Source organism: Pollicipes pollicipes, unplaced genomic scaffold, assembly GCF_011947565.3.
Source record: "Pollicipes pollicipes isolate AB1234 unplaced genomic scaffold, Ppol_2.1 Scaffold_4881;HRSCAF=5763_pilon_pilon_pilon, whole genome shotgun sequence".
Taxonomy (NCBI): domain Eukaryota; kingdom Metazoa; phylum Arthropoda; class Thecostraca; order Pollicipedomorpha; family Pollicipedidae; genus Pollicipes; species Pollicipes pollicipes.
In genome coordinates, this window is record NW_023596576.1 from 20,385,382 (window position 1) to 20,398,976 (window position 13,595).

Genomic DNA, 13,595 nt, shown 5'->3' on the forward strand with positions numbered 1-13,595 from the left:
AAACCTTGCCTTAAGGCAATGGTTAGGTCAAACGGGGTCACGGCAGCCGAGGACCAGGACGGCCGAATCGTTGCATAAATGCAGCATGTACTATGCAAACGCGTTGCAGTCTCAGGAAGGCAGTGAACCGTGGTGGATTAGCATGTACTTGACCCATTTTGATAAGCTGCGGTGGTCTAAGGGTAGGGATAGGAGGGTTGTAACGTTCCGAAACATTTCAAGTGACTCTGCGTTCTGTGATAGCCCATTAATCATATAACTAGTCGTATCCTTTGCAACGGGAATCGCATGCATGTATGTGATCGTGCAGTCTTCTAATTTTCCCAGATCTAATGACTTGATTGGACTATGCGTTGGCGGGATGTGCCGTAGTTCAGCGGCGCGCGGCCCCATTCTTCAGGCTATTGCAAAGTAACGGACAATTTCCCCTAGTCATAGACACATTGACGAATGACCGGGGTTGAATGGCGGCGAAAGTCAACAGCACGGCCGAGCGTTGCGTGCTTTGGCGCTGCGGCCGGCTGATTGAAGGCCGGTGGTGCTTGCAGTGGCGCGCCGCGGGCGGCGTGATGTGGCCATGTCATGGGCCGGCGCCCCGTCCGACCCCGGTCCAGGCTCGGTAACCTCACGCCTGCGCTCCGCTGCTTCGGAGCCCTGTGTCCCGAGTCCAGTCCGGAGCCCGAGCCCGAGCCCGAGCCCGAGCCTGAGCCCGAGCCCGAGCCCGAGCCCGAGCCCGAGCCGAGGCCGGCCCCGGTACCCCCCCGTCCGCTTCTGCATGGCCGCTGCACGTTAGAAGGTGTCGTCCCATGCCGCGTGTTATCCTCCAGTTCTGGGTGGCTGTATTTCTGTCCTGGTATCGTGCGGATAATGCTGTGGAGGAAACCAGATGCGGAGACTGAGGGCTGTCATCTGAATACTCGTCGCATGCGCCTGCGGTTCTGGTGTCGATCAACTTTTGCGCTCTGACTTATTGTCGTGACTGCAGGCCCGGCTGCTGTGTTCAGTCCTGTACCACAGGTCAGCGACGGCTGTCTTCTCTCTCTCTCATCTCTCTCTCTCTCTCATACTCTCTCTCTCCTCTCCTCTCTCTCTCTCTCTCTCTCTCTCTCTCTCTCTCTCTCTACTCTCTCTCTCTCTCGATCTCTCGATCTACTCTCTCTGCTCTCGTATCATCCCTCTCTCTCTCTCTCTCTCGCACGCCGCACGCACGCACGCACGCACGCACGCACGCACGCACGCACGCACGCACGCACGCCGCACGCACGCACGCAAGCACGCACGCACGCAACGCACGCACGCACGCACGCACGCACGCACGCACGCACGCACGCACACACCACACACACACACACACACACACACACACACACACACACTCACTCACTCACTCACTCACTCACTCACTCTCTTTCTCTCCCTCTCACCACAGTGCGCCCTGTTCTCTTCTGACTATGTGTTCTGTCGACAGGCGACGAGTGACCTGTGCTGTTCTGTTCGGTGATCTGTCTGTCGTGCCGTTTCTGAGCCGCGCTTTGTGGGCTGGGTGGGACGCTCTGACCGGCCCCCGCCCTGCCCGCCGACAGGCGCCGAGCCCGGTGCTGAGCTGCTGGAGGGGCCGCAGCAGGAGGGCCCCGCCATGCCCGTCATCCGGCACAAGAGCGTCGACTACGTCGGCATGTTCGAGTACAAGAAGGAGGACGAGGAGGCCCTCATCCGCAGTCTCATCTTCGGTGAGGCACCACGCTCAGCGGTCCGCCCAGTCCACCGGGCCGGCTGCTTATGGGCAGTTTTCCCGCACTCGAGGAGATGCCATGTTTTAGTTCTGCTATACAGTTCGGTATGATTCAGTGGAATCTGCCTAACCTGTATTCGGCACTTACCGAGAACTGTTATGTATAAGCCTGTTCGCTGCCGCAGACATCACGCGTGGCGCCTCTGTTGTGCTTGAAGCAGGACCAGAGTTATTTTCCCGGGCAGTGTCCATCTGTGCATGTGCCGACACCCTGCTGTGCATCCCACTCGCCACACTTGCGGCGCTGCTGTGGGCGGCCTCAGCCAACTGACCAGCCGGCCGGCTGGTCGGCCGGTCATGGCTGCTCTGTAGGGCTCTGTTGCCTGCGGCGCTGTGCTGAGGCGGTGTCCTGGGTCGTTGTGGTGTGGTGGGTCTGGCGGGACTTACTTCGTGTTGGTCTTATGAATGCTCTCACTTGACATATTCACTTGACCTATTTGCTTGAGTGGTGTGTTGAAGTCAGGTTCTTTCTTGAGCGTGCCTCGTTGTGTGGACCGCGTCTCGCAAGCTTTTCAGATGTTAGGATAGTTGTTTACCGAGCTCGAGAGTTCAGTGGTACCGAACTGTCCGTGCCAGGTCTGGCAAACGATATGAAGATTGTGTTTTCGATGGAAGACAGTCGTCTGTTAGGGGATGAATTATGGCGTAGCTGCTCGGCGATAAGTCCTGCTGCTCACGTGCTGCGACTGTGACGGTTGCCGTGACTGTGACATGACCTGTCGGCATGAGTGTCGCGGTCACCGTCGCCGCGACTGGGAGCGGAGCCGGGCCGTGACTGGGAGCGGGGCTCAGGATCGGTGACTCGGGGGTTGAGCTCCTTCGCCAGACACACGGCTGGGCCGTCGTCGCGACCGTCACGTGTTTCCGCGACTGTAACCGCGACTGTTGCCGAGACTGTCTCGACGACCTGTGACCCGTGACCGATGTCGCAGCCGATGTTGTCGTGCTGGCGATGGCTGGTGAATTCACCCTCGGTCCGCCAGACCTGCGACCGAAGACGGCGGCCGTCCTGCTGCCCGGCCTGCCCGCCTACATCTTGTTCATGTGCATTCGACACACGGACCATGTCAACGACGACGAGAAGGTGCGCCGCCTGCTGACGGCCGCCATCAACGGCGTCAAGCGCGTGGTGAAGAAGCGACGCGACGACGCCGACTCGCTCGTCATGTGGCTGGCCAACGTGTGCCGCCTGCTGCACAACCTCAAACAGTACAGCGGCGACGTGGTGAGCGGGACGGGACGGGACGGGACGGGACGGGACGGGACGGGACGGGACGGGACGGGACGGGACGGGACGGGACGGGACGGGACGGGACGGGACGGGACGGGACGGGACGGGATGGGACGGAACGGGACGCTTGATGGCATGTGTGAAGCTTACGTGGAAGTGAAGTGGTATCTGAGCATGGGAGGCAAGTATCCAAACGTTGGACGCGTGGACTAATGCTGTGCGAATGCCGGTTCAGTTATTTAATAAAGGCTGTGGTTGCGTTTTTGTCTACTGAGGATTAATGTAACCCTGTACGTGATCCTTATGAAAGGTATGCACACTTAGGCATTTGCTTTCCCGACCGTAATGTTGGTAGCGCGATTCCGCCCATCTGTCACATCATTCACGTTCAGTTTTGTTGCGTGCCAGGCGTTCCAGTCGGAGAACACTGAGAAAGCAGAACGAGCAGTGTCTGAAGAGCTTCGACCTGTCCGAGTACCGCCAGGTGCTCTCCGACGTCGCAATGTGGATATACCAGGTACGCCGGTCTCCCGGCTCGGCCCCGCTGCGAATGTGCCGGATATACCAGGTACGCCGGTCTCCCGGCTCGGCCCGCTGCGGATGTGCCGGGTGCGCTTGCCTTGACCCCTCGAAAGTGGCGTGCGAATGTGTCACGTATGCTGCCCCCGTCTGACGCAGCCGTGTGACTATACCTCGTGGACCCGACCAGGCCCCTCTGAACCTACCTGGCCGCCGTGCGCGTCAGCAGGGGTCAGGCGGCTGGGAGAGCGCATGCAGACGATGGTGATGAACTAACCCCGCCATCCTGTGCGGCAGCTGGTGATCAAGCTGCTGGAGGAGCGCGTGCAGCCGGTGGTGGTGCCGGCCGTGCTGGAGCACGAGGCCATCGCCGGCCTGACGGGTCGGCCGGCCGGTATCCGCGGTCGTGCCGGCTCCTCGTCCCGCCAGCTGGAGAGCCCCGTCAGCAGCGAGCACGCCCTGGACGCCCTGATGGCCAGCCTGCGCAAGATCTACCGCACGCTCTGCGAGCTCGGCGTCGACCCGGAGATCACGGCGCAGGTCTTCAAACAGGTCAGCGGGGGCCGCCACTGCACGCGGCGGCCGGGCCCCGGCGCTCATTGGGGAGGCGGCGGCTGCAGGCGGAAACACGGCGTCACGTTGGGCCACGGACCGGTGCGGGCCGGCGGGAGGCAGTCCAAACTCAGAACGTCCGGCTTCCGCGTCCAGCTGGGGAGGACTGCGGCATGCCCTCGTCATGCAGTCTACGTGTGACTCGCGCGTGTCAATCGGCTTGGTTTCTAAGCAGACGCTGTGTAGTCTAGGAGTATTTGGTACCTGGAAAAGGTCGTGTATGCAGGTGGAAACGTCTGTTTGACATGCCCACAGCTGTCTTCAGTACTGGGAAGTTCCGTGTTTCTGCCTGTGATGTGACATATGGCGAGGGATAGCTGAGCTGGCGCGTGCTCAGTAGCGGGCTGTCGAGCAGCGTCTGGCTGTCGGCCTGCCGACGCCGCACGCCTCTGATGCTGACTTTTCTCCGTCCCTCTCTCCAGCTGTTCTACTCGATATGCGCGCACTCGCTGAACAACCTGCTGCTGCGCAAGGAGCTGTGCCACTGGACCAAGGGCATGCAGATCCGCTACAACCTCTCGCACCTGGAGCAGTGGTGCAGGGACAACCGGCTCCACGTGAGGCGTGACCCCTGCCGTCCCTCTCCGGCGGCCGCAACGGCGAGGGGCAGGACTGTGGTCTCACTGGTGACGTCGCATTTTCCACCCCTGTCAATCCTCCGGCCAGGGGAATCGATATACGGTTTGGGGGCGGCACCTTTAGGCGCCGGGCACAGCCTAAACCGGGCGGCTTGAGCCTGCCCGGGCCCCGCCCGGGGTACCTGTTATTCAGCGCATTATTGGCCTCATTCGCCGGGAAAAACGCCAGTGGGATGGATGTTGCGACGAGGCTATCACGAGCTGAAGCATTGCGACACACATGCATTACGTCCTGATTTTTCCGTTGCCAATGCTTGGTCGGCACTGGTCGAACGTTTGCCGTTCGGTGGTGCCGTGCAGCCCATGATGTGTGACGCCACGCGGCCGGTCGCCGCTGACGCCCGCCCTCGCCGCCGGCAGCAGGACCAGGAGACGGGCGTCATGGACACGCTGCAGCCCATCATTCAGGCGTCGCAGCTGCTGCAGGCGCGCAAAACCGAGGAGGACGTGTCGCGTGTTTGCGACATGTGCGACAAGCTCACCTCTCCCCAGGTGGGTGGCGGGTCCGCCGCGCCGCCGACACCCGCTCTGACGGGCCGGGACGTGGCCCGGCCTGGCGCGCGCCGCCGGCTGGCGGTGTTCAGCGTGAGAGTGGGGTCGCGCCGACAGACGGACGGTCTGTGACGGCCCTCGCTGGCCGGGGCCTGGGCCGCGCGCGGATTGGCTGTCGGCGTCAGCTGAGCCCACTAACGGGCCTCCCGGTGCCGCAGATCATCAAGATCCTGAACCTGTACACGCCGGACGAATACGAGGAGCGCGTACCGATCAGCTTCATTCGCAAGGTTCAGGACCATCTGCAGAAGCACCGCGAGCCGGACACGGACAGCTCGGTCAGTGGCGGGCTGCGTCAGGCGCCACCGCCTCCACTCGGCTGGTGGTGACCTCTGCTGCATCTGTCGCGATGATAGATGTGATAGTGGGAAGTGGGTTGTGGTGGGAGGGGGAGATAGAATGCAAGGTTGCAATGTTCTGTTGGGTGCTTGACTGCGGTGTTACTAGATTGTTGATGACTACTCGTATTTGTGAGAAAATGCTCCCGCCCAGTCTAGTGAAAATATCGTGTGCACCCAGTTTTGTCTTCAATGTAAACGTGGGTTTACAAAGTGGTTTCGGCTCCCAGCTGTCTATGGGCGATGACATCCTGTGGTAGATTGGTGCTGATTGCGCCGCTGTCTCAGTGGCGGGCCTGAGGACACTGTGTCGGGCTGTGGCACTGTTGGTGTGTAGGCACACCCACCGGCCGCCGCCCGCTCGTCTGACGTCACGGCTGACGTCACGGGCTCGTTGCAGGCGCGGCTGCTGATGGACACCAAGTTCGCCTTCCCCGTGCGGTTCCCGTTCAACCCCTCCAACATCCGGCTAGAGGACATCGAGATCCCGGACATCCTCAACTTGCCCATGCTGAAGAAGTTGTGAGCCGCTTACTGCGCCTACTGCGGTGGAGTCGGCTCCGGGACGGCGCCGACCGAGAGATGGCGCCGTCGGCCCGCCGCCGCCGCCCGGGCGGAGGGCACTGCGCCACGCACGAGCGCGACGGGCGGTCACCACGCCGGCCGGTGCTGACGGACGGCCGCGGCCCGGCTGGCCCGCGCCGATACGCCTGGGGTGTGTACCGAGGGGAAATTACGCCGGCCCGGCGGCGGGCGCGCCAATCGGCTCGGGCAGGCAACTATTTATGTCTATTTATGTTCTTTGTTATCGATAGCTTTATCATGGTTTGTTGATTTTGCGGAGGATCAGCTTCAGGTCTGTGGCAATACTGTCGACGGCTGCTCTGCTCGCACGGGTGCTGTGCGAGTCGGCAGTGCGGCGCGTGTCTGGCCGGCGGTGCTCCGCAACGGGCAGCTAATTCACGGGATTCCACGACCCCGGCGGGCGTCAGCGATGTATGTTTCCCTCGTCTGCAACGGTCGACGATTCAGTTACGGTCACAATTGGAGCGCTTTTATGATTGGCATGTGATTTGACTCGCCGCGTGGCGCGGTCCGCCGCGTCGGCGTCGTCTCGTGCCTCTCCCGGCACGTTCAACGTGACATTCCTTACGATGTGATAGCTGCTCTTTTAGAGATCCCGCCCTCGTTTCGTGTTGCCCGCGCGGTGTCTACTTAGGCCTGCGTCGTTCAGCTCGGTTGGCGCGCGGACGCCAGCGGTCGGCGCCGTTGTTTTGTAACTGCCGGTCGGTGCCGGGGCCCTCCGCGTTAGCCTGCCGCTATGTAGTGGAATATACATGTGCTGCGAGACCGGCCTGTTGCAGGCGGCGCGCGGTCGGCAGCGAAGACGCCCAGGCGGCGGCCAGCAGCACAGGCGGGCATGGTAGCCCCGTGACGGGTACGTGAGCCGAGGTGGCCACTGCACTGGTGACTGCCCATTCCTGCCGCTCGGTGAAACGGGGAGCGGAGGGCATTCTGCGGCGCATGAAGGCAGGCGAGGGGATGGAACATGTGGCAGGGTGTGGGACGCAAGTTGTGGCAACTCCAATTTGTCCGTCTCATGCGCGTCTATCAAAGCGTGCCAAAATATCGGCCAGAACGGAGGATTACACCTTTCTGCGAGCTGTCTGCACGTGCCAGTGACTGTCCAGCCGCCACAGACGTCCGACGGTTCGGCGTCTGACCTGGCCAGCTGCTTAATGTGACCACGCGGCGCCTGACAGGTCACAAGCGAACGATGATGGGCGCGTCTCCCGCTCAGCTCGTCATGTGTCGCCACGCCTGCAGCCGCCGGCGAGACAGGGGGCGGCGCGAGTCTGTGTGCTCGGGCGGTGCGGGGTGGGCACGTTCGCGGGCGTCCTGACGGGCCCCGCTGCCCACAGCCTCGTCAGTCCGGCCACCAGAATCACACACGCCAGACGTTCGCAGAGAGCTGTATTTGTTTGGCCGCGCGCACCACCTCAGCCGCTCGAGCACCGGTGTCGGGGGGAGAGCTTCTACCTCGCGCCGAGGTCGGTCGCGGTCCAATCAGGGCTCCAGCTCCTGCTGCCGCTCCTGCTAGCGGCGGCAGCTGGTGCGGCCGTTTAGGGTTCAGCCCGGGTCTCAGCCGCGCGGAACCTCGTCGCACAGTACTCTTCCTCTGAAAGGGAGCGGGCGGAACGGCAGATCAGATACGCAGACGTGATCTCGCGGGCGCGTCAGACAATGCTCAGTCAGGGCCGGCCGCCCAAAACTAGCGCTTCATTGGGCCCAACAGTTCTGCCTGTCGCCTCTGTAGGCTTCTGGTGTCGCAGAGATAGAGAGTTGCAGGGAACGCCGGCTGTTCCGCGTTTCGCCAACTGAAGCCGCGTCTTGTGACGATTAATCCCCGCCTGGACGGCATCACTCCTGATTTGAGAAACACGAAGATTTCGGAAATTGCGCGGCTGCAGTCGGGCACAAAGATGTCCTCATCAGAAAGCAAGCATTCGTTCACTTGGCACCGGCCGACCAACCCGAGCTTGGGCCGGTGGGTGGCCGCGGCACTAACCTGTTTTGCAGCCGACGGTGTAGTAGTCTCCGATGTAACCGTGCCGACACATACACCGGTAGCTGCCGAACGTGTTCATGCAGAGCACGCGCTCGCTGCGGCACTCGTTTCGCTCCAGCCGGCACTCATTGACATCTGGAAAGGCACGCGTGGCCGAAATGGTGAAGCGGGTGAGCCGACCGGGGTGCGTGTCCTTGTAAACATGCATACGTGCTCTATGCTTCTACGTCGCTATGTGTCATTTCAGTGCAGGTACATGTCATCTCGGTAAAGGCAAGCACAGGAGGACGCATTTCCCATTTTGTGCCGAATGGAGCATCACCTGAGCTGAACTGTGTGCTGGTCAGCTCAGACGTTACTATTGGACCCAAGCTGGTGCGAAACTGACCTCCACAGCGGCGGCCATCCCACTGCCAGCCGACCGGACAGCGCAGCGTGGGCGGAGCGTACCCTGCGTCAGACGGCATAGGTCGGCATAGGTCAGACGGCATAGGTCACGACACGGGTGCACTACGGCACGGCGCGGTCTGATAGAGTGATCCGCGTTAGCATCAATAGGAATACCACACAAGTTTGTGTTAGACGCGAAATGATTTGTGCCAAGATATTAAATGCAATGATTTTAAAAATTTTACCAATACTTACATAATTTGGCAACTAATAATATTTTTGATCGCCAATAACCACGTAAGGAGACCGACCAGAACCTTCGCCAGTGCAGGACAATCGAAAAACGCGCTGACGAAGTGCTGCTTTTGAGCAGTCATGGTTACAATAGTTGAAAAGAATGCGACGCAACGTTATGTAGCAGCGAATTTGAACCTCCCTGAAAAAAACGTCATATGATCAATCACGGCACAAGAATACCGCATCTGACGTCTATTTTACATCACCCTATCTCCGAGGCCAAATTATTAATATTACTGTCATTTAAGGTCATATTCTAGTTCAAATGACAAAGCCCCACATCATCCAAACGTTGCCTGCTGATTTCGGACTTTTCAGCGTTAGACTATTCACCGGCGCAGGAACTAGCATCCGTCAGAATTCCGACCTTTCCAGGTCACATTTTACGAGCGCGTAAGAGAACATAGCGTGTATTCGCCCGGACCCGTCCAAAAACCGACTGGCGCATGCGAGCGCCGGGTCCCTGCCGCCGCCTCAGCGGTCGACCCTTCACCCCCGGCGGATCGGGAGACCCGTGGTCAGGCGACGCCCCCCGGCACCCAGCCAGATGCAGAGCTCGGAAGACAGCGAGGGCGAGGGCGCACACCCGCACAATCACACCACACTTCCACCTGATCGCAAGCAATCATGCCACTCTACCAATGTACAACCACTCATAATCGTCAATGAGATCGGTAGGGGCACTGAAGCCGTACAACTCGGCTGGTTGCCGGCGAGCGCGACCGCTCCTCAGCGGTTCTTGTGACCCTCTCTCCTTGTGGAGGATCCGACCGAGGCGGTGGTAGCGCCGCACCGTTGCTGAACACGAACAAGTCATGTTTCCGCACGCCGCACTCATCCAATTCATGCTCACCACAGCACAGTGATTGAGAATTCGTACTGCCGCTCGACACTTCAGCGCGATCGTTCCACGTTAGCAATGGACACTCAGCAGGTTACGCGAATGACGGGCTCGGTGGCGCGGCAGGCGGATCTGAACCGCCCCCCCCCCCGTGTGATCATGATTCGATAGAATGTTCGTCATCGGCAGCGTGCCTGTGTCGTCCCCAAACTCCTCACCCGCACCGGGCATTCGGCTCCCGTCCGAGCCTTTCTGCGGGTTCCGGCGCCGCAGGCACCGCACGTGCCAGGGCGTGCCGTCGGCCTCAACCACCTGGTCCGACACGACCCGCGTAACTACGCCCTGGCGCGACACATCGGTATACCGCGTGGCGGGCCCCCGGCGCCGCATCCACACCGCATCGCCGACGCGAAATGACGATGAGACGGGTTCCTGCATCAGCGGCGGCGCGGGTTCGGCAGCGCGCTGGGTATTCGGCAGGTCAGCACCGCCTGCGCGAAATACCCGCGCCATCGGCGTGCTTAGCGAGTTAGCGCCGTCCCGCGGAGTCGCATTATGCCGATGCACCGCTTCACTGACTGAGCACCGTTGCGGGCGACCATCACATTTATAGTTCGGTGGTGGCGCTCCACGATTTCGTTGCCGCCGGCCTCGTGCGCCGCGCGAAATCACAGCCGAAACCCCCACTTCGCGGCGAATACAGCCATTCGCCGGCTCCGAAATTCAGTGGCATTGACCAGCAAAAGCTCAGCCGGGGCGCCACGTTCTAGGAACCCTCGATGCAGATGATCCGTTACTTCCGCAGCGTCGGACCGTCGCAGTGCGCTCCAAATGCTGCACCGGGACGGCCCGCAGTCTACGATCGTGAGGTAGAGGCGACCTTGGCAATGGGTCACGTCGATCGCGAGTCGGGTCCATGTTGTCGGGACGCCGAGTGAGCCGGACAGCCAGCGAGTCGGCGCCGGGTCAATGGAACGGTACACATCGCACTGGCTGACGACGGCTCGCACGTCGGCCCGTGCCACGTGTCCGCCGAGGTCCCGCCTGGCGTACCACAGGGACCGGCGGATCCCCTGGTGCCACGTCCGTTCGTGTATGCTTTTAATCCGGACACGAACGTCGCTTGCCATTAGCTCGTGAACGGCTTCTTGGTCCACCGGGGCACCGCAACTTCTTCCGGCCCGACAGTTGCGGACACCGAAGTCGCATCTCGCGAGGGTGCCGTGAAACATTTTGGCGTGGCGGCTGCTGCGGCTGAAGTCGCATCTCGGGGCTCGGCTCGCAGCCAGGTCTGGGGAACTCGGGTGAGCGCGTCGGCAGGATTGTCTTGTGACCGCATCAGCTGGAGGGTCACCGAGAGCTGGAACTCGTCGACCAACTGTCGCATGAGGGCAATCCTGCGTCTGATCAGCATCAGCACTTTCGGCGCTCCAGACGCAGCTGCAAGCACGCTTTTCTCAGGGCGACCACGGCCAACCGGGCACCACGCTGGCGCCAGTGGCGCAACTGCTCGGCGCACACGTCAGCGTCCGCGGTGGGCGCGGTCACATGCCGGTTGAGTTCGCAGTAGTCCAACACCGGCCTGACCTTCCTCTTGTGCGGCTGTTGAACTGCCATCAAGGGAATCAGGCCCCGAGCCGGCCCGTCCTCTTGCTCGTCATAGGGCCGGAGCCATCCGTTCGTCATTCACTCAGCCAACTCGCGGTCGTAGGTCTCTCGTGCTTCAGCCGGCACAGCGTATTCACTCACGTCGTTCCCCAGACGTTCGAGACCACGTCCATGCGCCCACTTCCACGCCACACTCCAGTGAGCGCCGTCGAACCGAGCCGTGAAATCCGCCGCTTCCAACGCCAGTGAGCTTCGCGTGCCGCTGCCCGGCGCCGCCACGCCGCATGCCGGCTCGTCACTGGCCGACTCCGGCGCCTCCTGCGTTGCCGCACCCAGCTGCACGTCAGTCGGAGACCGAACACTGATGCCTCCTAACGCGGTGATGCCGGACATGCCGATCAGCACGTCCAACCCCAATGGACGATCTGGGACCACCAGCTTCGCGAGCATTACTCGCTTGCCTCTAGTCGAACGTCACCTGGGCGGTGCCCACGCGCCGCAACATTCCATCGTTCACCGTTCGCATCTTGACCGCGCACGGGCGCCACGTGCGGTAGCAGCTCACGCGAACCAGGGTGTCCGTACATCCCGTGTTGAACAGGGCACGCCGGGGGCGCTGGTCCGCCAGCAGTGTCACGACTGGTAGAGCGCGCGCTACTGCTCGGAGGACTGCGCTGGCGCCAACGCAGCTCCCCTGCCCGCTTGGGCACCACACCACAGCGCCGGACACTGCCGTGTCGTCCCGGCTGGCGCCACACCACAGGGCCCTAGTTAAGTATAATACAATATTCAAGTTCATGCAATGAGAAAAAAAAACTGATCTAAAAAATCCGAAATCGGTCGGCCGGTAACTTTTGGGCGGGACGGAGATCTTTATCTAATCTTGAATTTGACCTTGAACGTTAGGTAATATTGCAAAATTGACTTCAGATTCGGTGTTCTCGTGCCATAAATGACCATTTTTCGCATTTCCAGCGAAATCTGAAATTGTCGCTAAAAAGTCACTAGATATGTTGATAATTTCCCGGACATCGTGACGCTTCACTTCTCCAAATATCCTCCAGCCCGTAGACTGGCCACTGGTGCGGCGGCCGTCTGTGCTGTACCTGGCGGCCGGAACCTGGGCATGGGCACACCGAGCGGCGTCATCTCCTCGGCGAGCGGCCCGTCGTGGCTCACCAGCCAGCCGGAGGTCTGCTGGTCCTGCTGGGCGGCAGTCGCGGCCGCCAGCAGCGGCAGCCACAGCAGGGTCGCCGCCTGTCAACAGCGCCGGACACTGCCGTGTCGTCCCGGCTGGCGCCACACCAGTGGTCGCCCCGGCCTGATGGCTGGGGGGGGGGGGGGGTATGGCAGCCCGACCAACAGGCTGGAGAAAGGCAGTCTCTAGATGACTTGTTTCTCGTAGATTGAGCAAACTCCTCCGTGTCCCCCCCCCCCTCGCTCCCTCCCTCCGTCCAGCATGGGGGCCGCCGTTTCCAACTGACCGGCACACGCAATATCATTTTCTGCACTCTGTTTTGCATCGCCATTGTAGTCATATAGTCGTGCGTGTTTCGTTATAAAAGTGCTCCGTGGATGGCAACAATTAGAAACCGACAGCGCGTTTGTAAAGGGATCGTGGCAATCAGGCTTCCGCGGGCGAACGTCCGACGCTGTAAATTCTGCGGAGAATGGGCCCGAGCTGTCAACGGACGGGTGGTGCCGTTTTTGTTTGTCCCCTACTACGGCGCACATCCGGGGCCGTTCATTCCGACTCACCTGTCGCCGCCTGCTGAGGGTCATGGCGGGCGCTGCTAAGCCGACAGAGGATCCACCGGCGCACGGCCCCGGAGGCGCAGACGGATGCCACTCGCCAGCAGCAGCACGCGTTGTCGGCCGGCTGCCGGACCGAAGCGCTCTGCGCGCTTCGTGCCAGCCGCGGCTGACCGCCGGCCGTGGCCCTGGGGCGAGACGCCGGTCAAAGGGCAGTCGCCGCCGGCCCGCGACAGGAGCGTGCGGCGCGAGGGAAGTCGGACGGGATGCCGGCTGGGGCGAGAAGCGGTCCTGAATCTGGCCCCTACGAATGCGCAGTTTTCTGCACCATGAGCGTGGCAAAAAGCAGTGGTGTTAAAATAAGCATGTAGTAACGCGCGAGCAAGCTAGATGCTTGGGGATCAGTTTTGTTAGGACAATGTCCTATTGCATGTTAGCATGAGCACCCAGTAAAAC

The 13,595-nt window shown here is 61.2% G+C and overlaps 2 protein-coding genes across 2 annotated transcripts; one reads left to right on the forward strand and one right to left on the reverse strand.

Moving 5' to 3' along the window:
* The first annotated feature begins 1,636 nt into the window (after window positions 1-1,636).
* On the forward strand, window positions 1,637-7,030 carry LOC119100103 (unconventional myosin-Va-like). Its single transcript, XM_037223216.1, has 8 exons — window positions 1,637-1,730; window positions 2,725-3,001; window positions 3,432-3,540; window positions 3,840-4,094; window positions 4,577-4,711; window positions 5,153-5,284; window positions 5,503-5,622; window positions 6,083-7,030. Exons 1-8 carry the CDS (start codon window positions 1,637-1,639, stop codon window positions 6,206-6,208), a joined length of 1,248 nt encoding a protein of 415 aa, XP_037079111.1. The 3' UTR covers window positions 6,209-7,030.
* A 618-nt stretch (window positions 7,031-7,648) lies between these two features.
* LOC119101777 (nidogen-2) lies at window positions 7,649-13,255 on the reverse strand. The gene is made up of 5 exons (XM_037225200.1): window positions 13,146-13,255; window positions 12,494-12,644; window positions 8,640-8,702; window positions 8,252-8,386; window positions 7,649-7,861 (listed from the first exon to the last, which is right to left on the reverse strand). Exons 1-5 carry the CDS (start codon window positions 13,167-13,169, stop codon window positions 7,806-7,808), a joined length of 429 nt encoding a protein of 142 aa, XP_037081095.1. The 5' UTR covers window positions 13,170-13,255; the 3' UTR covers window positions 7,649-7,805.
* Between the last annotated feature and the right edge of the window lie 340 nt (window positions 13,256-13,595).